We start from the raw sequence: 25,966 nt of genomic DNA, 5'->3' as shown, positions 1-25,966 counted from the left end.
GAAGTGGGGAGAGGGACAGATTTGGAAAATAAGAGAAAACAAAAAGAAGATCAAGTAAGAGTAGAGAGAAAGAATTCTTGACTTGGTTTGACAAAGAAAGGCATCTGGTTCTCTCTCTCTTGATGTCTATAGTTCAGAAGGTCGAGACTTCACAATAGCACTATCACCAAGACCACCACAGTAAAGGCAATACACATCAGTGCATTAACATCCAAACTCCGAAACCAACATAACCACACCGCGCCACACACAAAGCCTCCCATCACAACTCAACAGATGGGTCGCACTATTTTACATGGCCCTGTTTCAAATAAATCACTTCTGCTACGTTGTTATACAATAGCGCAGACTGCTGCAGCGTGCTGTGTGGGGAAACAGTGACATTGCGTGAATTTACAATGCAAAATAAAATAAATCAATGCAAACACCCAGGGCAGGAAACTTTATAAACTGTGCCCTTACAGCTTTTCTTCAAAAAGGTAATTGATGAGGACACAAAAGCACCTTCCTGAAAATCAAAATAATTTCTAAAATCTCATAAAAATAATGCACAACACTTGCTAATTACATTTGGAGGTTATTTTAAGCAACTCCAATAATCCCCCATGGTCAAGTAGGTTTGGGAGGCCATGCACAGTGAGAAATAATCAAATAAATGGATATCAGACTGGAGAGACACGAAATCGGATCCCATGGAGCTACTTAACACTTCAAACTGGAATCTAGCAGCCCTCGGTCTTTGGCTGTTGTCCTTGTGGCTGCCATATAACTACAGTCTGAATTGCCGATTCATGCACTTTAACAATCTTCAATATCTGTTGGATAGACGCATCCGCATACTAACGCGTGTCTCTTCTTACCTCCACTCCTCATTTGGTCGTGCCTGTTCATATTTCTCCCTGACGTGGGAAACGCCCATATCTGGGTGGAGCCAGTGTACCTGGTCTCTGGACTGAGTGTTGCTAAAACGAAGTCCAAAACAAGACGTCCAGCGCACTTTGTTGATGTCCAGAATTTTCTGGATGATTCCCTGAACACAAAGAAAATCACTTTATTGTGATATACCTTTTTAACCCATTTGCCCAATTCAGAGTCAAAAACATAAAATGTTATTTACACTCAACATTGGACACTTTTTAAAGATGAAGTATTTTATCTACATTGGTATTGTCACAGTTGAATTGGTCAAACATGTTTATATGTATAGTTGTGTAAGGACTACTGAATAAAACAAATATGCGCAGGCGACAAAAACCTCAATGAATACATCATTTTTCCAACTGTGCTAATGCTTACGTCGGCAATTTCTACAAGGACAACATGGGCATCAAGCTATCCATGTGCATGTGTGTGTGGGCAAAGTGATTCAATATGACATCCCCACCCAAACAAGATGACAGACATCATACACATATACACAAACACTATAATGGTCATAGAACCGTGTGCGTTAACATGTGAAACGCTAGGGGGTCCGACCCAGATACTAAAGGAGATGAGAGAAGAAGAAAAGAGAAGAGAAGAGAGATGTGTGTGTGTGTGTGTGTGTGTGCGCGCATGTGAGGTCATACGTGTGAGCCAGCAAAATATTCCAATTCTACTGAGTGTCTTTTATTGGAGCAGACAGCTACGACCTTCAGCTGAGGACAAAATGTCCAAAGTCCAAATACAAAACTAATTTCGGTGGTAAGCCACAATGTGTCATGGGTGGAGATGGCATTATGAACACTACTACAAAATATCACCACCTTGAAGGTTATAATGTTCTGTAGTACTAAAATACAGCAGTTTGCAATAGTCTGTATTATTGTTATTCACAAACTTCCATGAAAAGAGAAAAACATGTTGCAGAAAAACATGCAGAACTTCGAAAACAATTGTCTTGTAATACTTTCTGCTATATTGCTACTATGATGCAACTTTAATGATTTATCCCCCGAAGCAGATACAATAATGTGTCTTCTTACCCTGATGTCAGTTGCATCTCCATATCTGATATTGGATGACCAGTAACTGTTCTCAGTGTTGGTCTCAAAATGATGGAAAACTTTTAGAACCCTGTCCATGGAACCAGCCATGGTTCGGTCTGACCCCCCTGCACTCAGCCGTGACTTGGCGCCTCCCAGGAGGGTATGATTCGGGTTGGGGTCCAAGTAGGCTGTCGCCATGGTTTTCCCTGCTGACACTGCGGCTGCTAGGTGTCTGTCATATTCTGCCGAGGAGAGCAAGACAGGGGTTTGAGAAATGAGGAAGAATAAAAGCAAGGGAGATTGTTGAACCATGAAACATATTTTCATTCAATATTTCAGTCAAACACTGAGTCCAGTGACTTCCAACAAGGGGTACTTTTGCCTTGAAGGTACTTCTGTAGTAACTAACTCACCTTGCATAAAAAGGTCTTCATCTGAAATTAGTTTTCATTATAAATTACACCAGTAGTTCTTTACTTGATTAGTGGATAAAATGTTAAGAAATCACTGAAATAGCTACATATTTCTCCTCCCTGTTTTATGCACTTGTAATGTCCTGGACTTCAGGCTTCCTTCTCTCATACTTGAAAGAAATGAGCCACAGAAAATTCCTGATCTCGAAGCAACAGACTTCGGCAAGATGAAGCAAACTGAACAAGTGAGATAGTGGGGAGAGAGAACGAAGAAAGAACCGAGGTGCAGTCCAGGTCAAGGCTCAGCATGTGAGCATTTGGGTCTGTAACAGAAAGAGGACAATGCACCGCACGCTGACGTTTTTCCTGAGTAAGAAGTCCTGACATTGACACACTTCCTGGAATTTCATGGTAACTTCATCTGGGAATGTCCAACAAGTTCTACCTTTGGATCTGAGACGTGTTTTTGTGCATGTGCGAAAATGTAATCATGAGACTGTGGAGAGAAAAGATACTGAGATCTATTTTCACTCTCTATTTTCTGGTATCCTATCTTCCTGTGCTTCACGTCTCTCCTCCATTAAAGGAAAATTGATATGTTCCAGCAGGTAATTATACCTGAGAGAGAGAGAGAGATGCACGGAATAGAAACATGCAGACAAACAGAAACGCTCAGAGGAAAGACTGTATAATTGATGAAGGATATATCAGTTAGATAAAAATGTGCCCCCACATTATTCTGCCAATTTCAATTTGTAATGAGCTTTGTTCACACAGGCGTACAAACAAGCACAGCTTACAGCTTTAGCAGTACACCAAGTCATTTCCCATGGAGTCAGATGTCAGTCTGTGAAGGGGCTTCATGCTACTTGTGCTTGAGTGTGTGTGTGAGAGAGAGAATGAGTGTGTGTAGATTTCATTCATACCTCTGTCCCAGCACATTGGGAATGGACTACAGCCACTTGTTGCCATGGAAACGCATGTCTGTCCCTCCCTATGTCTGTCTCCACTGAGGACAGATAGACAGCTTGCACTTTCACCACCACGCATCACACAGATATCTTCTCTTATTCAAAAGTTACATAAACAAACACAAACAGTCCTGACACAACTGTAAGCCCACTCTGACATAACTCCGATACAAACACTACACACATACACACTCCAGGGTAGAAATCTTTTTCTCTACATTATCATGAGCCAGCAGTTTTCAGATACAGTACTCCTCAAAAAAGGAAGCTTTCTGCATCAACTGGGAAAACGGAAAAACTTCCCATCCTTCCCAAAGAGTCTTCTTTGCTTGAGTTGTGTTTCCTTGTTGTTTTCCTGTAACCCACAGGTGCACAAATAGCACAAAAAGAATCTCCTGAGATGTCAAGTTACTCTCATCGACAAACTGTTCTCCTCTTCTTTTTTTGTCCACTCCTCAGCGGCGCCTCTCTGATGGCAATACTGTTTTTTTTTTGCCCGATTTTTGCCCCATGCCTACACTCCGTAGTTACACAGTTGCTGTGGAAGTGCGAAGTGACTGTCGCCCAGGAGAGGATTTGGGATCCCACGGTGGTGAGAAGACAGACTGCTCCTCCGGTAAAAGTTCAAGTTAGTGGTCACAAAGGAGGAGAGCCAATTACCGGGCTCAGTGAGAAACAGTGTTATCGTCTTCTCTTAGAAAACAGAAAGCAAGAGAAAAAGGGAAGCTACAAAAAACAAAGGAAACAGAGACAGGAGGACAGAGAGAGAAAGAAAGAGCAAGAGAGAGAGAAAAAAAAAATCAGCAATTGTTTCAAGTTGAATGAGAGGAAAAGGAGGACAGAGCAGCACAGCTGAAAGAGTTGAGTAGGGAAGGAGCGAGTTGGAGAGAGGACTGCTGGAGCAGCAGGAGGAGCCAAAACCTATTAATATGCTAATCCCATCTCTTTCATTCATGGGAAACCCCTCCCATCTCAGTTTATGAAGCTCATCTCCAACCTTTATATTGAGCTAATATTCTTTTAAACCCTGACAAGTCTTTTTAGACCAAAATGAAAAGTTAACATATTCTACAGGAATTAATAAATATGCATTAATAATTGATAATGATGAATATAATTTCAGAAAATAAATAAATAAATAAATAAATAAATAAATAAATAAATAAATAAATAAATAAAAATCATATATTCGCTGATTGTTACTTTTTCAATGTGAACTTTTAAAGTTGTTCATTGGCATGTATGAAAGTGAATTGGTTATATTTAACATTTTATCTACTGACTAAACAATCCTAGCCATCTGAATAGGTTTGGTTTGTGGGTATAATAACAGGCATGTCTCACTGATTTGGGATATTACATAGACCAAATGATTAGTCCATGATGTAACTGATAACATAAGTACTCAACAGACCTGGTATACATGCCTAACCCAGATAAGACAGATTACCCAAGCCGGCACATGCTCTTGTCTGGAATAAATAAAGCAAATGGAAAAGAGAATATTTTTTTTGTTTGTTTTTTGGGTTTGGTTTTGTTTTTTTTGCCAACCCAGACGTTGCCTTAGCTGTGCCCAGCATGTAAATTAGTAGCTGCTTGCAATATGCAAACCAATCCATTTCTGAACCACAGGGTTTCAATCATACTCCACCTTGTACATTGGGGTCTCTATTTTTTCTTACCATGTTCAGTGCTCATAGTGTGGCACCACACCACATACAATAGCCATAACCAAATGGCACCCATTGCTGTTGTGAGTTTAACTGTTAACCAGATGCCAGCTGCCATTAATCAAAGAGACATTTATATGGCTGAGTACATCTTCAACTGAACAACTGACCAAGCTTCCACCACTTACTGAGCATAAACAAATAACTAACACACATGGTAAAGTCACAGAAACTTCAAATCTTATTGTTTCATTGTGTTTGAGGTTTGTCTGATTAACAGTGTTTTCCCTGTGTGCGTTCGCATGTGGGTGCACGTGCAAGTTTCCTATAATTTGTGCTACATCTCAGGGACTGGCCATTGTTATGAAAATCTGGTGGGAGGGGGAGCAGGGGGAGTGTGTGCATAGGCGTATGGGTGTGTGTGCGTGAGTGAGTGTGCACGTGAATAGACTATTGAAAGTCTTTTGTCAGCGGGCCGGATGTTGCCATGAATGGGAAGCTCTCTTTTGGGACCAAGCCAAAGCCTCTATGTATTTCTATCTTGCAGCGTGTTTTTAAAGACCATTTTAGCAGGAAAGGAAAGCACAGCAACCACATTCTACTAAATGGAAATAACATGTGAAAGGTGCAGGTGAGCCTCTGAACTGTAATAGCTACTTTGATGCATCCTTGTTTATCTTTCATCACTGATGTGTTTTCACAACCATGCCTTGAAGTTGAAATTCAAAAGCTGTTTGAATTAAAATTCTCTTTCATCTTATAAATACAGTGTTTTTTACTGCTATTCCAGCTATTGCAATTTACATTACTCCTCACAGGAACATTGGTCTTGTGCAGCTCTTCTATCTAAATGTCACAATTCAAATTGTATGGGGATTTTTTAATACCAAAAAGTTAAAGGTAAAACAAGAAACTGTTGATATTTAGAGTCACAGCTCAATTATTCCAGAGATTGAAATGAAATCAGTATTTTTCCTTCCACGATGAGCAAGCACACAAAAGGTTGCCCATCTCAACTAGTCTCTCTCCTATCCATGCTCAGTGGCACTTGTTCTTAAGTGCTACAGTTTGAATTCCTGTCATGACATTTATTTAGGCAGAGAGAGAAAATTCCACATGCTCCTTGCAATGAGGCTCAACAGAATGTTGCTCAAGCTCACCAGAGAGACGAGGCAGTATGGGGAGGGACAGGGAGGGATGGGGAGGCAGGGCTGCTGCTGACTCACCTGTTCTTCAGTCTGGTGTTCACTCTGGACATTAAGCCAACTGGGTCATTTCTACCACACAGACTATAGTCTTCCCACTTTTTTCTTAATGTTAGGCCCGCAGCCTACTTCCAGCGAAACCTGGTGCAACTACAACAGCTAGCAAGCACCTGTAAGAGTGCTGAGGCAGGACTGAACCACTTCATGCCATTAAAGAGGGGTAGTGACGTATCTGAACAGGTGTTTTTAAAGTTTTCTTTACCTCCTTGCCATATGCCCTAATTCACGCTGGAAATCTGTCCTGTGACTCATAACGAAGGCCATTTAAAACCATCCCTCCTATCAATTAATATTTTGATTAATGTTACTAATCAAACACCATGCCACCATCAGACACCATGCCTGTAATATATTAAGATAGTCTTGGAGGAATAAAACAAAAACTTACAAGAAAGCAGTCTGGTGTTAACTGGTGTTCCCCCTGAAATACCCTATCAAGACAATTCCAAATGCTATCATCTTGCTTCCTCACAGCTGAAACAAAAAGCTGAGAAAGAAACTTGCAGTGGATGATTCGGTATGGTGCTGAGAAAGGAGAAAATTGTCTCAAAATATAGTAAGAGGCAGGAAAAAGTGGTACTCATTGAGCTCTGAATGTGCTAATAATTTGTGAAGCTAATTTTATGTGAGGTTTGAGTCAAAAGGTCAACATGAATGACTGCTTGTGATATTTAAAAGCTAGCAGCTGGCAACTTAATTGCCTGGATATAACAGGCCAGAAAGGCACGTTTTCAGGGCATGGTGCCATGATATATGAGCGTCCCTGCTTTATTCATCACAGTAACATAAAGGAAAACTAATTTTCCCCCTCAGGTTATAGAAGCTAAACTGAGACTCACCACTGTCTTCACAAGAATTAATTTTTTTTGGAGTAGCCACAGTGTGAAGATTATAGTTAGTCACACACAGTCTCAACTCAAGTGATGTTCACTCTTTTCTTCATTCCTATCTGCACTAATAGGATTTACTCACACACATACACATAGTACCACTGTCTGTTTTCTGACTTATTTAATTGTCTAACACACTCACAAATATGACTTACATAAATATGTGCAATTAGAGGATCTGCCATTAGTACCATAGTGAACATTCATACCACAACTGGAATTTATAAACCTTTCTTTCAATGTTTATCTGCTTTCTAACCCACTGACTATTTGAACTATGACTAAGTATTGAACTTATGATGTTAGATCACGTAAAAAAAAAAAACAAACAAACAAAACAATAAAAACCAAAAAATTCCATGGCAACCGAGCCAACTTTATTGGATAAAGTCTGGAAAATAGTACAATATACCTGTATACTGGTACAAACTTGTGAATGAATGGTTTCAGAAGCTGAATAGTCCTAAATACTACTCACCTGTGTAGAAGGCAATCCTGGAAATATCTGTAAGACAAACAAACACTGTGTCAGATGGTTTGTTTAATTCTAAGGCACAGCATGAAGAAATCAGTCTTAATAACTGAAATTGAGCTGAAGTTTATTAAGTTAAGTCTCACAGCAGGTGTTCACTGTTCAGTTACAGAATGTGAATTATAGTCAGTGTCCGGTCCATAACATTTAATAAATGAAATCACTTGAAAAATCAATCAATATCCTGTTGACATTTCAACAGGATATTGATGGATTTCTTCTAAAGTCAATATCCCATTGTGAGATAATTTACCTACACCCCTGAGAGGTGGAGTGGAGCTTTAACGAGCTAATTGCAAAATGCAGAGGAGCGGTTTTATTGTTCATGGGTTAACAGCTGTGAGATGAATATGTTAGGACACAGCCACTGGGCTTAAGCTCAGTCTACCTTCCTTTTTTGTTAGGTATACTGCTCTTGAAGGTTGCAAATTTTACAGGCTTCTCGATTTTTGGACATAAATATAAAATTCACTAAGTAATCCTGAAGCATGTTTCTTTGACTTTTTGATCATATGCATCATGTTTTTTAAGGACACATGGCATAATTATGCTTCACTGTAAAAGTATGCTCATTGGTAGCTAGATACACTGTCCTATATCAGCACAACAGCTCTCAAACTCTCACAGGAAGTCCAGAGGAAATGTTTTTGTAAACCTGACACCCAGACAGAGAAGTGATAGGGCAATATGTAAGAGAAGGTCAAGAGGATAAGTGGCTAAGTGCTAATGTACACACAAACACTAGGTAAGGGGGCACACACATGTGCATGCACTCACATTCAGAGGGGGTCGATTGACACCAGAGGATGTTAACAAAGATGATGTAATAGTAAGGAGAAAACCCATTCACTGAAAAGAAATGCCAAAAGGGTGACTCAGGGTGTGTGTGTGTGTGTGTGTGTGTGTGTGTGTGTGTGTGTGTGTGTGTGTGTTCGTTTTATCTTTAAATCCTTAAATCCTAAATCCTTCAAATCCTTATCTCCAAAATCAGAACCTTAAGTGTGAAGTGTGTGTGTATGTATGTATGGTAGTGGGGATTCATTAATAGAGAAAGACAACTAGTAAAAATCCAAAAGTTTTCATAGGAATGCATTTGTCTCGTAACTGTCTTTATAGTTGTTGCAGAAAGTTAATTAGTGCAATATGTCGCCATATTTCATCAGTATTATGTCTTTCTTATGAACAAATATGTATTATGTTTCAGGTATTTTTTATTACCAGATAATTATGTAATTATACATTATGTTTCAAATGTAAGTAATGCTGCCACTAAACACTACACCTCAGATAAAAACTTTATACATCCATTTAATCCAATATCAGCCCATGTCATATCATACCTTTACTATTAAACCAAATGCAGACATTTTAATAAATTACTACCCAATTTCCATTACTAAGAGGCTAAAATGTAAACTGATATGAACAATGATCAGATCTGGATAATTCCAGTCCATCTGAAAGTGTCTAGAATGATATCTACATAGTCCTGAAACCTGGAAACCATCTGTCTCAGGGATGCACTCTGTCTTCCCCTGTCTGTCTCATCAGTGTAGGTTAAGTGCTATGTAGTCTGAAATCTGCAGCCATGCTGGTGCTGCTACAGTCTAGACTATAAACCAAAGGAGACTGTGGCTTATACTTGTCTGAGGAACAAGATTAAACAGCACCTGAGGGGCTGGAAAAGGAACTGCAATACAAATTAGTTAAAACACATTTTGCTGACTCATAGTTTCAACTTCCAGTTTTATTTGTTCTTTTGAAATTGTTTCTTTGTTTTGTTATTGATGTTATAGATTTTATCGATTAAATTAATTAGCATCTCTAGGTTTTCTCCATGGAATATCCTGTAAGGACACTAACATGGTGCTAATTACATACCAGTCTGTTTAACAGCCTCTACTGCAGGTAAATCAAGGAGGGCAATGGGTCTTACACGCACGCACACAAGCAGCCCCAAACACCTGCTCCTCAAGCTGTTGTTGGAAATGAGAAACAGGGCATGAAGAGATTGTTTTCTTTCAATCTCATTCTTCAAATTTCATAGGAATGCATTTGTCCAAACAGTTTTTATGAGATGATGAAGATAAACTTCATGCATCATGCATTTATAGTAACTGCAAATTCATAACCTACAGAAGCTATTGTGTGGGAGTGCTGGAAAAATAAATATAAGGTGTCCGAAGACAAACTGTCAGTCTTGCGCCAAAACAATTACCCTCAGAATTATAGCTCTCAATGCCAAAAAATAAGGAGAAGAGAGACCTTAAACAAATGTGGTTAACAGCTCTGAACACTTTAGATTTAGAAATCAGTATCTGATAACAGTTGTCTCTGATTGAACATATATGTGTCGTCCTCATGGACATAACACACACACACACACACACACACACACACACACACACACACACAGTCTGTTTGTGTGGAAGCTGTGCATGTGCTTTGGGTTTTTGGCTAAGTGCATTTAGAACAATGAAGAGAAAGTCTGCTATTCAGTGACATTCACATAAGCAGTTTACAGAAATCATAGTTTGAGCAAGGTAAAAGAGATTTGATAACGAGAAAGTTGAAAAAAATTTGAAAAAAAATAATGAAATAGTGCCACTAGATGAGACAATGAAAAGATTAAACTCGCGAGGCAAATGGTAAAATAAAATATTTCTATTGGAATCAACTGACTCAACCTGAGAAGAGCAGTCAGCTGTTATTACTCAATGCTCAGTGTTTAATGGTTAACCCTCAAGCTGTGCTGGCACACGCTCGCATACATATATATATAAAAGTGTGTGTGTGTGTGTGTGTGTGTGACCCTTTGGACAATGGGAAGCGACTGGAGCGTGCAGCCTTACAATGCGACACATAATGCCTGAGGCACAAATCACACCTGCCAGTCACACTCACTCTCTCTTTCTCTCTCCCTAAAAACACACAGTTTGTTTCTTGAAAATATACTTATTTAGGTTTCAAGCTCAGTTTTGTCCATGACTCATAATGCCCTCCGCATAAAGGTGGCAATCAATTCTTTTATATGATGGAAGACAAGTCAATATTTTTAATGCCTTGATTTGAAGTGAAAGAAACATACGACACTGCTATTGGTGAACTTGAAGGGTAAAAAGTTCAAACAGGAACACGCATTTCCTCATGTCATGATTCGCCTTCATATTGAGCAGTTTTTCAAAACATAATAGTAAAATAGTAAAATAGTAGTAAAATGCACTGCGTGCGCGCACACATACACACACACACACACACACACACACACACACACAGATGATGCATATTCCAGATAAGTCCTGAATGCATGCAGCATAATAAGGTCACATAAATGCATGACTGCTCTTACACATTTGTCTGCAAAAGCGCACACGCTGACACACCCACTCACTCAAGTGTGCACACTTCAGGTGCAGTGATAAAGCTAACTGGTTTACTGGAGCAGCACACATGGAAAGATATCACACTCAGACCAGATACACTATGTATAATTCAACATAACAGACTGAGGATGAATAAACAGATTAAATAGCATTAGCTTTTTTTTTTTTTTTTTTTTTTTTTTTTATAAATCCAAACATCTGAGCTTACTGAAACCAAATTAATGTGAGGTCCTAGCTGTGGGTTAATGCATACATTACATATTTATATAGTTGTTTATTTGAATTGGAAGAAAATCAAATGGAACGTTAATGTTGAATGTGTCTTTGATCTTCATGAGAGCAAACACAGAGGGACAGGTTTACAAGAATAAAAATGCTAATGCATAGTGGTTGTTGGATTGTATAACTACCATGTATTTACCCATGGTTAAAATGGCTAATAACACAAACAATCCCAAAACGTATAATAAGAGGGAATTACTTTATTTAATTTATTTATTTTACTCATTTAGCAGAATTGAACCCTACCTAGATTGGACTTCGAGTCCTTTTTTTTTTCTTGTATAAAAATGTAATAGACTTGGGCTTACTTTTTATAGATGGGGAGGCTGCTAGTTATAATTCTTGTTTAGGAAATCCCTATTAATTATGAACCATGATTGAAATATTAAAATACACTGAAATAAAGATGATCTAACCTAGTAACAAAACGCTGCAGGGGGATTGTTACTTCGTTCTTCCAACACACACATACACACGTGCAAATGTGCACATACAAAAACATTAACAAGCTACATTAGTCACATCACTTGTATTGAAACCCAACCTCCAAATTTGACACACATCATCTCTTTCAAGCACACTACCTCCCACACACACTACCTCCCACACACACACACACACACACACACACACACACACACACACACACACACACACACACACACACACACACACACACACACACAACATAGTGCTAACACTCTACACATGCACACTTTAAGGTGAAACCTCCTACATACAGGCAACCCAGCACTTAAACCTTCGCTTATATACACATCCTCTTCACTATAATGGATGTAACAGGGCATCAATTGCTCTGCAATCATAAGGCAGTAAAATAAATGTCTGTCATACGATTCGAGAAGTCCACTTTACTTCAAAATCTTTGTTTTGTATCAGCAATCCAGCTTTATACTGCATTCAACAACAGTTATTCTAAATCTACCTTCTTCTAACAGTCTAACAGACTTGTCTCCAGTTTCACATAACAATAATGCAGTGAAAATATAATTCTTTCAATACATACAGTATGTTTAGACATACATAAAAAAAAAATCATTACACATATTTGAATTTGGAGATTAGAGAGTGAAGACACCAATATAGTTTTTGCTTACTTCATACACACACAAACATTATAAATGTGCACACATAATGTGGTTACACACACATGCAATGAGAAGATTTCCTTACCATGATATAGTCCTTCCATTTAAAGTCCAGAAGAGAAAAGAGGATCTTTCTAACAGAGGGAAAAACCACAATCCTGGGTTTTTTGTGGTCTTTGGACCAGCTTTGTGATCTACTAGTTGGCTAATGTTTTGTCAGTTACGATGATGAGCTTAGATGCCAGCCTCCTCCTCCTCCTTCTACTACTACAATTACTGCTGGTACTACTCTGACACACAGATACATCACAGGATGAGTGGGAGTAAAGGGGAGAGGGGAAGGAAGGAGAGAGAGAGGAGCATTAGCCTATGACCGTGAAAGGGGGGAGGGAGGCAAGAGAGAGAAAAAGGGGAAGGAGGTAGGTCCTGTGTGTGTGTGTGTGTGTGTGTGTGTGTGTGTGTGTAGGGAGGGGGGCTTTTTCTCCCTGGAGAGGGAAGGAGAGGAATAGACAGAGCCAGATGTACAAGAGACAGAGGGACAAGTGTGGAGGGAAAGACATGATGGGAGATCAACAGTAGAGATGAGAAAGCGGGGGAAAGAGTAGTGGAAAAAGACTAAACAATATGGATCAAGGACTGAATTGAGGAGGAAATAAAAGATGGTGAGGAGTTAAATCAATGAATTAGAATTTGTCTTTAACTTCCACCGTGATGCTCCCTTGGGCTCCCATTTGTTGTCATCTGATGTGATTTGCACAAGCACAGTGATGTATAGTTAGGTTCGCCCTCTTGGAAAGCTACACAAGGCAAATCCACTTGTACGAAAATGGTGTAAGACTTTGTGAGAAAACGCAAAATGAGAAAAACATTTTAGGCCACTTTAATCCAAAGGGGAAACTTTGTTCAAATCCCATAGGGAAAATCAAAACAATATCAAAGCATTACTTGTTCTGAATAATTTTTGCTTTGTTTTTAAAGAAGGAATAAAAATCTATTAAAATCATTAGGTTATCGTTAATCAAGTTTAGGTTGGGGGAAAAAAATCTGAGATTTTATTTTTAAGCCATGTTGCCCAGCTCTACGGAAGTGAACGGCTTAATAACAGAGCGATAGGAGGATGGATTATTTAAATTATGTGTGTTTTTTTTGTGTGTGAGTTGTGTTGCCCTTGGCTATTCAGCCTCTTTCACCAACATGAACCCCTGAGGAGCTACTCAATTAGTGATAACACATTGTTCTCAAGTCAGCACTGTCCAAAAGAAATCATCTACCTTCAGAACAAACGTTTTCAAATAATTGAAGATGGAGGGGTGACATGGGGAGCCAGCAGTTTCACTGAGGTTGATTTAATAGAGTTACACCATTATGGAGAATTATATCACATATTGAATTACTTTAAGACAGAATAGCCCATAGGCTCAAATCATGACAGCTGATTAATCAATTATTCAGTAAGACATGATGGTTAAAGCATGTACAGATTGCAACTGAGTATAAATTATGAGACTATTTCTGACATTCTAGCCCTCATGAAGGTTAGAAGTACAATTCCTTCACAGGGATGTTCCTTCACAGGAGATGTTCTGAGATCAGCAGGATTCATCCTCTGGGGAACAAGAATATTTGCACTAAATATGCAAAATTCATTCAATAGTTGTTGATATAATTCAGTCTAGACCAAATGATAAACACAGAGTCACAATAAACCCAGTCAGCATTTAAGGAAATAAATGTCTCTTAAGGGAGATAAACTATGTTTGATTAATCTTAACTATCCAACTGACCTTTGAACTCACTGTTAATTGACAGTCACTATGTCACAGTATAACGCTCAATGAAGCATCACAGACAGAATCTCTCTCTTGATTTCTTTGTGTGTCCTTTTAATATACATACACACAGATGCACCGGCAGTGTCTCACTAACTCACAAGCAAACAAGCAGACAGAGTTGCTCAGGAGTAAAGCAGATTAATGGGCCACTGGATTAGTAGGCCAAGATGTCACACACACATGTCACATCACATACTCTGTCCCTCATTTAGATTGTTGCTCTAAGCTCTGCCTCTCTCCCTCCCTCTCTCTCTTTCTCTCTTTTTGCTTGAAAAGGTAAAGTGTTAACATCGCCATCTGGTGGTAATGCAATTTGAAGCAATGTGTCACTTGATCTTGGACCAAATAGCCATGCTGCTTTATATAGTATATGTGCCACAGAGCCTGCCTGGGCTACAATGATTGTCCACTTACACCTGAACAGCCAAGACAATCTGAATACATTTTCAATGGCATAATAGCATTCAGCTCCACCCATATGTCACACACATCAAAATCAAACTAATGTGTGAATAGCAGTAAGCAAATCCACTGAATTTTACCAAAACTTTGGAAAATTTTTCTTTGATTCTCCAACTGAAAAATGCTACCATTGTTTTCAAGAAGGAAAATTAATACTAGCATCAGATTCTGAATTGCTTTTCATTGAGTTGTTTCATGGTGTTTGTTGCAACTATATCCAATATTTAGATTGAAAACAGCTTAAAAAAAAACATGCAACAAAGAGAAAGAGAGAGAGGGAAGACAGAGAGACAGTCCCCAGACTATTCTTCAATGAACCTTTGTTACAGGAGTATGCCTACTGGTGACTAATAACAGAGACAGACCCATATACATTGACACACACACAGACAAACACTGTGGCTTTATACCCATCTCTGACCTCATGAACACCAGTATACAGTAACACACCAGTCTTCAAGTATGTGTGTGCATGACGTCATACTATGGATCACAACCAGGTGTTTCACTGCTAATCTGTATGTGGATGTGATCCCTGTGATCTATTATGACTACATGTTCTAGTGGGTGCATGGTGGGGCTATGCATAAATCTAGACAAGGGATGAGGTCATGATTAGCCAAGCTGACACTGACGTCTGTCTTGGACTCTTTCTTCACCTCCTCTGGGTAAAGGTGATTATGGAGTCAGTTAACATTTCTAAAATCTTCACTCATAAATTGGAGAAATAGTGTAATAATACTTTGTATGTGTCTCTTTTTTGGATTGTCAGATTCTGACAGCATCAAGGATGCTGCTGTGTAACTGTACATATGACCTTTCCGGGGATGCAACAGATCCTTGTGCAACAGTGAATATATAAATGCACAGTCACACCATACATCCTCAACAGACCTCACATCCTCTTCAAGAAACACTTAAACATGCATGCAAAGAGTCTTTTTAGGGGAGAGCTAATAGATCAATGAGATTATTTTGATCAAGTAACAAGATTTGCCAATGAAGACCTCTATATCTCTTTACCAAACATATTTTACTTGTTTAATTCATACACAATCCATAAGCGTAAAAATTACTAATTGTCAGTTGACAAGCTGGAACTCCATGGCGTTACTGCCATATAACTCAAATGTTTTACAGAGGGATTAAAGTATTGTTTTTGCATCTGGTTTTGTCTGTTTCCAATCTTTATGCTAAAATAGACTAACCAGCTTCTTGTGGTAGTTTCTTATTGGTGAAACAAATATCACAATTAAAGTGACTTTCTTCATGAAATAGGAATTCAGTAGATTTTCCCAAAATGTCTGTCGCTCAAAATTACCCCGATCCATACACTTTTATTGCTTAAACAAAGTGCAATTGCAGGCTGAGACATATCCTGAGACATTATAACTGGCGGACAGCTGACAAAATAAACACACACTGCAGGGGGCAAAAAAAATACCAACCAACATTTAAAATGCACAACAAGCACTGTGAAAATTAGAACATCCTGTCTATGAAGAACATGATAGTTTGATATTATCACAGGTACAAAGCTAATGATTTAATGAATTTACCAATACAGAGTTGTATTACATTTCAGGACCCTTACTAAGGTCAGTCTCTTCACTCATCTCTCCACTTTTGTTTCACTGTTTTCTCCATCCTGCCTTCTCCTCCTCCCACCTCTTTTCTCTCTGAGCCTATATGACAAAACTGAACAATTACTTCTTTCTCTCTCTCCGTCTGAGTGACTCACTGCAATGTAATTACACTGACTGTCTGCTCAAACACGATAAAACACAGAGGGTGAAGGGTAAGTTATTTACAATACCTGTGGTTACAATTGTTCTGTTTTTTCTTTTACAGTTTGGCCACTGCTAAGAGTATAAGCATAAGCAGGGTCTTATGCTTAAGCATACACACATGCACATTTGTGCGTGTGTGTCCGTCCTTACGTGTGCATGCCCCAAGGAGAGACAAGTCATTAACTATGATGTAATTTCCTGACATTGTAACAAATTTCAGAAAACCCAGAAAGCACATTACACTGCACACCAATCCTTCTGCACACACAACTGTGGAAATCAAACCTCAGGAAACCTGCTAAAATACTGTCTTGCATTAAATGATATTATATAGAAGAAATGCAATATTATAAAGTAAATTGCCACCTGCTTGAACAGGGTGGTAAACAGAGGCCAACTTCTAATATTTGTAATTCTAACTGTGTGCAATAGTCTGCAGAAATGTAATCTCTGAAATGGCTGGCCCATGAATGTACAAGCAAGGTAGTCTGTGCCTTTTCCAGTGCTGTAGAAAATCCCACAGATGGGATTTTGACATAGAGACTACATATAGATTTTGTGTCACTACTTCCTCTACACTACACACATTAAAAAGACCCATCAGACAAAGTGTTGGAAATGAATCAGGACAAACTGCTGAATCAACAATTACTTTATACAGACATACACTCACATTGCCACAAACTACAGGTGCCCACCTTCCAGGCATTACTCTCTTATGGTAAAATTCCTCCACATTTCCCAAACATACAAATGCTACCATAGGATAGCACACAACCTTCTGAAGTAGCTTTGGGTATCAAAGACATAACTTGACATCAAGTTCTCTTGGGTACACACAGTTATCACGGTACAAGACGCAAACAAGAGAGAACAAACTTGCAAACAAACAAACACACACACACACACATACATACCAAGCTCCTCATACGAATTTTAACTAACACAAATGAATGATGGCCAATAAAATGACCATTTGAAGTTGTGTGGACCAGTCAAAATGCCTTTGGAACATTTGTTCAACCAAAAAATGGTCCACACAACCATAGAACATACACACACACAAACATTTAAAGAGCCCTGAGAAGTGGTGCTGCTGCTTCTGAGAGGAAGAAGGCGTATTCCATTCAGCTCCTGAGGGACACATCATGTTTTAGGATGTACAGTAAGTGCTCTGTGATTGTGTGCATGTCTGTGTGCATATGTCTCTCTATGTGTGCGTGTGTGCTCATGGAAGGGTGTGGGGGCTATTTCCTGAACGAATCCAAAAGCAAAGGGAATGGCTCCTCATTCAGCCTCTTGTCTGCAAACAGAACGCGCGTGCGCGCGCGCGCACACACACACACACACACACACACACACACACACACACACACACTCCTTTTCTTCCACAGCTGAAACCACATGTAAGAGGATGCACAGGAATAAGTTCCTGAGAAGAAAGAAGCTAAATTTATAGGTTACAGCACATATGATCATATACATGCCAGCACTTGCACGAACACAAACACAAACACACACACACCATGTGAGTTTAAGTTGCTGGTGCAGGACAAAGAACCCCAGTTGCCCAGTTCAACTGCTCATTCATGTTTTTTTCCTTCCTGAGGTGAGTTTGCAAATAGCAATCATACATTTGTGCAGGATGTGTGAGAGCAGCTTAGACCTTCACACAGCTGCATGTATTTACACAGTAGGTATGAAGAAGCCAATCACTGGAAAGAAAACTGCCACAGTGTTCGCTAAGAAACAAGCAACTTATTGAAAAAAAAAAAATGTTCAAACTGCAAAGAAACAAGTCCAGAGTTCTCCTTTTCACAGGACAAATTAGTTGATTTAGCATCATGAATTTCTCATGAGACATATTAAGGACACACATATTCTCATGCAGGATTTCTTCAGACCTTAACAGACTCACAGTATTTGTCTGAATTGATTGCCATCAACGGTTAGAATCATTATGAGTCAGACTGCATAATGCAATTGACTGATGCTAGACTGCTGGCTTTGTTGTCCTCTTTGTCTTTCTCATTGTCTCTTGCAAACAGACTAGACAAACTCAAGAAAAGTATAACACATAAGTAGACAAAATATAAAGAATTTATATAAAAGTAACAAATGGATGAAAACAGAGGACAACCTTGCAGAAACAAAATATAGAAAGCAGATTACAGTGGTGCTCTCTGTAATGTAGTGGACTGCTACTGCAAGATCTCTGAGTGTAGTCAAGTGTTTCTATAAATACAGGCCTCCTGCACTGCTCTGCAATTTACACACACGTGGACACACGCACACACATTCACACCCACACCAACGCCACGCCTGTATTAGCCTGTGGTAGACCAGTCAAAGCCAAATCAGAGAGGTGCAGCTATTTACTCAGTAAGTTGGTTGGAAGAAATGAATGCATTTTAAAGCCATCTCCTGCAAAATCATAAAAAATAAATAGTTTATAGAGATAAAAAAAGCAATAAAAACTACAGCAAACTGTCAACATGAAACAATTTCTCAGCAGTACATGACAAATGTCAAAAATATCAAAACAAAGCAAAACAGTTTTCCTTTTCTCTCACACAAATACATTTAAGGTAATTATATGTCTCTTCTTGAGATAATAGATTTCATGGCATTCATTCAGTTCTTATGGGGCCAAATCCATAGACTGAAGATGTGCCAAATTATTTGCATACACAATCATGAGATTGAGTTCAATGTAATCAAATCAGACCATCTTCAAATTTAAATATTTATGGTTGAAAGGTATTATATATATATATATATATATATATATATATATATATATATATATATATATATATATATATATATATATATATATATATATATATATATCAATGCAAAGTGTGATATTTTGGAAAAGTTGGCAGTCAGAGACAAATTCTTGCCCTCATGCTAAGTGAGTTCATTCAGTGCACAGTAGAAGAAACAGAATATTAAAGTGCAAAAAATGTGCAATGTCTTATTTGCTGGGTTGCTAATCCAGATAAATTCATTCATTCATTCATTCATTCATTCATTTTCTACTGCGTATCTGTTTCCAGGTCGTGGAGGTGCTGGAGCAAGTCCCAGCTCACAATGGGAGAGGGCAGGGTACCCCATGGACAGGTCACCAGTCCAGGACCAGGGCCAGCAAACAGAGAGAGCGACAGGGACAGACAACCACTCACACTCAGATCTATGGACAATTTAGTCACCAATCAACCTAAACATGCATGTCTTTGGGCGGTGGGCAAAAAGCAGCGTACCCAGATGAAACTCATGTAGGCAGACAGAACATGCAAACTTCACACAGAAAGGCTCGCAACCTTCTTGTTGTGGGGCAACAACGCTAACCACTATGCCACCATGCTGCCCCTCAGCCAGATGAAGTGTACCTACTTTGGAGGGGTGCGTTTTAAACAAGCAAGCTGAAGAACAAACATTAAAACTGTGTTGGTGTAGGGAGGGAAGTAAAGTCTGCAGGACATCATCCTGGCAAAGACTTTCTTCTCTCCAGAATAGCTATTATTCAGATGACAAGAATTTTATTGTTTAAGACACCACTTTGGTGGTTACAAAAAAGAACCTAAGAAGGACCTGGGCGTACTTCTTTCTTCTATTTTTAAATACATCCTATTTTACAAGATGGACAATAGTTACAAGTGTTTTGTATATATATTGTCGCAGGGAATCCTTCCTGCATACTATTTTTGTCATTAGTGGATGTTTTTTCAGTCGCCATTGAAAAGCAAACTTTTCATCTGAGACAATGAAGTAAATCTTACATCTTACTTATTTAAGCATTTGCTTGTTTATGTAAATAAGAGCATTAAGCAACCCTAAGTTACCATCAATCAAGCAAATTGGGACAGTGAAGAGTTTTTGTGCACCAAAATCATACATCATGTCAGCATACAAACTACTGCTTCAGGTTCAGCTTGTCCACAGAATTCTAAATAAATGTGCATAACGGCACTCTTATTAGTATACTCTTGGTCTGAAGCCTCCTTGCCCTCAGGATACTGCAATTCATTAGCATTTTCTTGCATTTGGAATATGAAGTAGAGCCAAATCAGGCTCAGCACTGCATCGCCTTCCACAGTTAGGCAAACTCAGGACACAGAGCACCCTGTGTCTGTGAGTACTCAGCTGTATTTGACAACCACATTGAGCCTCGAAGTGTCTACCTATATTTGTATCTCCCTTTTGTTTACAAAATGAAATTCAGGCAAAGCTTCTTTCTTGGACAAGATCTAACACACTTCAAGATGCCAAGAAATACGATAGGACCTCCGGCACAACTTCAGTTTGTTTGGGTTTTAAGCAGAAGGGGGTTGTTTGCCATTAACGTAATTTCTGAAATGATCATCCACTCCCTTGTGTTGTCTGAGCAAATCCTGACAGATGGATGAAACCAGGAAATACTATAAAAACAGCTAATCTAATAAACTACTGATGGGCCAATTTATTACTGCTATAGTCACAGTGTATGATATGGATGACTGACAGGATTGAATGCGTGTGTGCCCACATAACTCACACACACCTGATGAGCTACAGGAGCCAGACTGATGATCACAATCATGAAGTGCACAACCACGACTAAACTGCGTCAATTCATTAGCCCTCAGGTCGAAAATAAGTCAGAATATGAGCCGTCACGGGTGCGTCGGGTCAGAAAGTAAGAGTTGGGGTAAGTTCAGGTGCAGCGTGGAGGACGTGAGACAGGAAACAAACACTTCAGGGGCAGATCTGGGAGCTGAATGTGGGTTAATCTGCCGCCGCCGTCCGCGGAAGGTTTTAGTCCGAATCCACTCCATGTGACTGTGGCAGCAGCTTTCTCCTCTCTCCCAACTGCTCCCAAGTTTCTTCCCGAAGGAAAAACTACCACCTGGTTAGGTCGCCGCGAAGCCAGGCTAACTTTATCACGTCTTTTCTCCGACGGGCTGAAGTGAATAAATGATAATTTAGTGTAAATACTTGAGAGAGGAAACGGCTAACGGCCAAGCGGGACGAACGTTAAACCGACCGCATCCCGTAGTTTCTGTTAGCCCTTCAAAAATAATCCCCGAAACACAAACAGCACTCACGGTGACTTGTTCCAGGGGACGTCCGGCAGGTTTGCGACGACTTTGCGGGCAGGAGAGGCTGTGAAGAGTCGGTAAATAATCCGTTATTTCAGCCGTGGAGCTGGAGAGACTGTTTTTTCGCTCCGGTCTCCCTCACCCTCTCTCTCTCTCTCTCTCTCTCCCCCTCCGTCTCCCTCTCGCTCCGTCCGGTCGCCTGTTCCTGCTTCCCCCCTCCACATCCAGCATTCCAATATGGCTGCTGCTGGGAGCGACACACACACAGTGAGAGATCAAACTACTCCCTGTGAGGAAATCCTTGCTGCAGGCAGCCCATGAATGAATGGACGTGTTGATAGGTTATATATTTTTATGGGGTAATTATATCACAGTCAGATGGGTTTGTACTATTAAACACTTGAGGTATTAAAAAGGAGGAAAAACTTTTTTTTTTTTTTTGCAAGTAAATGTTTTGTATATATGTAAGTTAACTATAACTCGTTTTAACTGGATTATAATTATCGATGCGTTGATCAGTTTAATCCTGCAGCTAAGTATTTATTTACTGTTTAGTAGCTTGTCAGAATCTGTTAAATGTGGATTCAACTTTTAAGCCCCTGGTGTCCATGTTCAGTTTACATGAATGAGAAACTAATATGGATAGCAAAGATTTTCATAGTAAAGCTCAATGAATGATAAATGTCTTCGACTACACCCTTGTTTTGACTTTTACATGCACTCACTATAAATGTGACTAAACTGATGTGGGCTTCTCCCTTCTGTACACTGGATAAAGATGACATCTGGTGGTTACTTCTAGCACTCCTAATATTTCTACTTGCAGCATATTGCTTTTGGGTAGGGGTTTTCACTTATCTGTAAATGGCACCTATGTATTATTGTGCCTTGTCCTTTTGGGGTTTTTTTTTTTTTTTTCTAATAATTTCTAGTTTGGCTTCATCTATGTTTTCCACCAGACCAATGCGTCCAAATCAAACTCAGTGTTTAGATTTTTGGCCTTGGGGCCTCACCATTGCCAGGCCTCAGAAACCACATCAAACCACATACAGGATATATCACCACTGTCATATTGTCAGGTTACATGGTTATTTTAAGAAATGCATTTATTTTTTAACCTTTTAACTCATAAGATAGTGATGATATCCTATCTGGAATATGTTAAATCTTGATGTGTACAACACATAATAGGAACAGGCTCTCATATAATACATTTGGCTCGGCACGGCCCATCCCAAGAGAGAGGCTGGCACAATACACTTCATTTTTACTCTAGTACAGAGCATGAGGCCATGCTGGCATTGGCCATGATCATATAGTGGTTAGTACTCTGTGTTGTGGCTGCAGCAACCCTGGTTCAAATCCAGGTCATGACAGCTTAAAACTGAGCAGTCCTTGCTTTATGTACTTATAGTGCCCATCAATCATGGTATAGCTTTAATCTCAAAACGTGATCTTTGTTTCAGATGCATCACATTCATAACTCAGATTGACTACTCAACAACTGACTGATTGATGTGTTCATTACATCATCTGGAAAATAAAGCACAATTTATTTCCCATAGGAAACATACACAGCTACAACATGAGCCCTCCCCATAGTGGTCAGGAGTTTAGGTAAGACCTGCAGTTTTTAAGATGCTCTGACCAGACTGGCCATCAGAATCAAGACATGTCAAAGTGGCTCAAATTTTTTCTCCTGTTGAACAAATCAATCAGACAAATGCTGAGCAGTAAGTCTAATTTATGAATATAACTGTGGACTAGATTTGCATTCACGGCAGCAATAAAGCTCTTTGCCCGGGGGCCTCTCTGTATTAGGCTGTCGTGACCCGGATTCGAACCGGGGTTGCTGCGGCCACAACGCAGAGTACTAACCACTATACGATCACGGCTGACTGTCCCTGAGGTGGGACAATGTGGACCGGTGTCCCTGAATCCCTGAAAACGGTGTGCCGTGACCCAGATGTGAACTTGGTTAATGAAATGCAGTTTTCCTGAGGTGCCAGCCAGCAGCCGTGATCGTATAGTGGTTAGTACTCTGCGTTGTGGCCGCAGCAACCCCGGTTCGAATCCGGGTCACGGCAGAGTTTTAGCCTGCAGATGAGCAGCATTACAACAGATGTGCTAGAAACATACACAGCTACAACATGAGCCCTCCCCATAGTGGTCAGGAGTTTAGGTAAGACCTGCAGTTTTTAAGATGCTCTAACCAGACTGGCCATCAGAATCAAGACTTGTCAAAATGGCTCATATTTTCTGTCCTGTTGAAGAAATCAATCAGTAAAATGATGAGCAGTAAATCTAATTTATGAATGAAATATACATATAAGTGGTCAAGATTTGAATTGAAGGCTGTGTCCGTCAGCAATAGGGATGTCTGACCAGGGGCCTCTCTGTATTGGGCTGCCGTGACCCGGATTCGAACCGGGGTTGCTGCGGCCACAACGCAGAGTACTAACCACTATACGATCACGGCTGACTGTCCCTGAGGTGGGACAATGTGGACTGGTATCCCTGAATCCCTGAAAAAGGTGTGCCGTGACCCAGATGTGAACTTGGTTAATCCGGGTCACGGCAGAGTTTTAGCCTGCAGATGAGCAGCATTACAACAGACGTGGTGGAAACATACACAGCTATAACAACACGACCCCCCTCCCCCCCCTTGACCCCTGCAGACCGAGATCCTCCCATAAGACCTGCAGTTTTAAAGATGCTCCGAACCAGCCGTCAAAATGTGGTTCTTGCCAAAGTCATCTGCATCCGTTTTTCCTGTTTCCGGTATAATTTGAATGGGAATTCGCAACAATGAACAAATCAATCAGTCAAGTGTTGAGCAGTTCATCAACGTTTTGAATGTCACGTATTTAACAGTAGTCAGGTCTTGAATTTAAAATTGAGAGCCACCATCAGCGGTGTCTGAGCGGGGACCTGGGGACATCTGACTGCCGTGACCCGGATTCGAACCGGGGTTGCTGCGGCCACAACGCAGAGTACTAACCACTATACGATCACGGCTGACGGTCCCTGAGGTGGGACGATGTGGACCGGTGTCCCTGAATCCCTGAAAACGGTGTGCCGTGACCCGGATGTGATCTTGGTTAATGAAACGCAGTTTTTCTTATGTACTGTACAGCAGCCGTGATCGTATAGTGGTTAGTACTCTGCGTTGTGGCCGCAGCAACCCCGGTTCGAATCCGGGTCACGGCAGCCTAATACAGAGAGGCCCCCGGGCAAAGAGCTTTATTGCTGCCGTGAATGCAAATCTAGTCCACAGTTATATTCATAAATTAGACTTACTGCTCAGCATTTGTCTGATTGATTTGTTCAACAGGAGAAAAAATTTGAGCCACTTTGACATGTCTTGATTCTGATGGCCAGTCTGGTCAGAGCATCTTAAAAACTGCAGGTCTTACCTAAACTCCTGACCACTATGGGGAGGGCTCATGTTGTAGCTGTGTATGTTTCCTATGGGAAATAAATTGTGCTTTATTTTCCAGATGATGTAATGAACACATCAATCAGTCAGTTGTTGAGTAGTCAATCTGAGTTATGAATGTGATGCATCTGAAACAAAGATCACGTTTCATATTTTTTATTACCACTTTATCACTTTATTAATTATATAAAATGTAAAACAATTCCTTCGACTTCCCTCAATTTTAATTGCATTATTTAATATGAGACAATAAGATACATCGTGCTTCATTTCTTCCATTTAACAGAAACGTCTTGGTAAAAAAACAGGGCTCTTTTGGAATAACCTGGTCGTCCGCTTTCGGTGATTTACTAGAAGGAAAGTGAAGGGGCCGGGTTACCTTCCCTGCCGTGACCCGGATTCGAACCGGGGTTGCTGCGGCCACAACGCAGAGTACTAACCACTATACGATCACGGCCGGAGAACACAGCAGATCAAACCAACAAACTGCCTGAAAAACTATTCACATACATTTTTGTGAGTTAATAAATAAAATAAAAATACAGAAAAAGACTTCCAGGATTCCAGGCTAGTCTTTATTCATGGCTTAGCTTAAAACTACATAGAAAATAAATACAACACATGCAGTAGTCCCCAGTTGGAAGAAAGATGGTTTGTCCATATGGGTCATATATGGAGCCCATTCTTAACCCATTTGTGCTAACATATGTGGGGCCTCCATGGAAGTTGGGTAGCCCATTTGGACCCCACATGGGTGTGCTGGCTGGGAAATTATTTATTATTGAGATAAATATTAAATATTAAAATATTTCTTCTCTCCCATGCTTTTTATTACTATCAATCCATATTGGTCGATAGTATTAATCAGTTGCTT

General features: G+C 39.8%; 1 protein-coding gene and 6 non-coding genes across 8 annotated transcripts in view; 2 read left to right on the top strand and 5 right to left on the bottom strand.

Annotated features, from left to right (window-relative positions):
- ptk2aa (protein tyrosine kinase 2aa) overlaps positions 1 to 4,090 on the bottom strand; it is a 34,624-nt gene extending 30,534 nt beyond the window's left edge. Inside the window, exons 1-3 of one of the 2 annotated variants that reach the window (XM_029514251.1) lie at positions 3,310 to 4,090; positions 1,968 to 2,212; positions 861 to 1,030 (exon numbers count right to left, since the gene is read on the bottom strand). In XM_029514251.1, the coding sequence (XP_029370111.1) occupies positions 861 to 1,030; positions 1,968 to 2,212; positions 3,310 to 3,433 (539 nt within the window). In that variant the 5' untranslated portion in view covers positions 3,434 to 4,090. The remainder of the gene's footprint in view (positions 1 to 860; positions 1,031 to 1,967; positions 2,213 to 3,309) is intronic. The other variant, XM_029514250.1, reaches the window with a different exon arrangement.
- Positions 4,091 to 23,476: 19,386 nt separating this feature from the next.
- trnah-gug (transfer RNA histidin (anticodon GUG)) lies at positions 23,477 to 23,548 on the bottom strand. The gene has a single exon. It is a non-coding gene; the product is annotated as a tRNA-His (tRNA).
- A 120-nt stretch (positions 23,549 to 23,668) lies between these two features.
- trnah-gug (transfer RNA histidin (anticodon GUG)) lies at positions 23,669 to 23,740 on the top strand. Its single transcript has one exon. It is a non-coding gene; the product is annotated as a tRNA-His (tRNA).
- A 320-nt stretch (positions 23,741 to 24,060) lies between these two features.
- Positions 24,061 to 24,132, bottom strand: trnah-gug (transfer RNA histidin (anticodon GUG)). Its single transcript has one exon. It is a non-coding gene; the product is annotated as a tRNA-His (tRNA).
- Positions 24,133 to 24,599: 467 nt separating this feature from the next.
- Positions 24,600 to 24,671, bottom strand: trnah-gug (transfer RNA histidin (anticodon GUG)). Its single transcript has one exon. It is a non-coding gene; the product is annotated as a tRNA-His (tRNA).
- Positions 24,672 to 24,791: 120 nt separating this feature from the next.
- trnah-gug (transfer RNA histidin (anticodon GUG)) lies at positions 24,792 to 24,863 on the top strand. Its single transcript has one exon. It is a non-coding gene; the product is annotated as a tRNA-His (tRNA).
- Positions 24,864 to 25,477: 614 nt separating this feature from the next.
- trnah-gug (transfer RNA histidin (anticodon GUG)) lies at positions 25,478 to 25,549 on the bottom strand. The gene has a single exon. It is a non-coding gene; the product is annotated as a tRNA-His (tRNA).
- Between the last annotated feature and the right edge of the window lie 417 nt (positions 25,550 to 25,966).

The sequence above is a fragment of the Echeneis naucrates genome, chromosome 11, assembly GCF_900963305.1.
Source record: "Echeneis naucrates chromosome 11, fEcheNa1.1, whole genome shotgun sequence".
NCBI classification, from domain to species: Eukaryota; Metazoa; Chordata; class Actinopteri; order Carangiformes; family Echeneidae; genus Echeneis; species Echeneis naucrates.
Note: the sequence above shows the minus strand (reverse complement) of the source record. Positions and strands in the feature narration are given on the sequence as shown.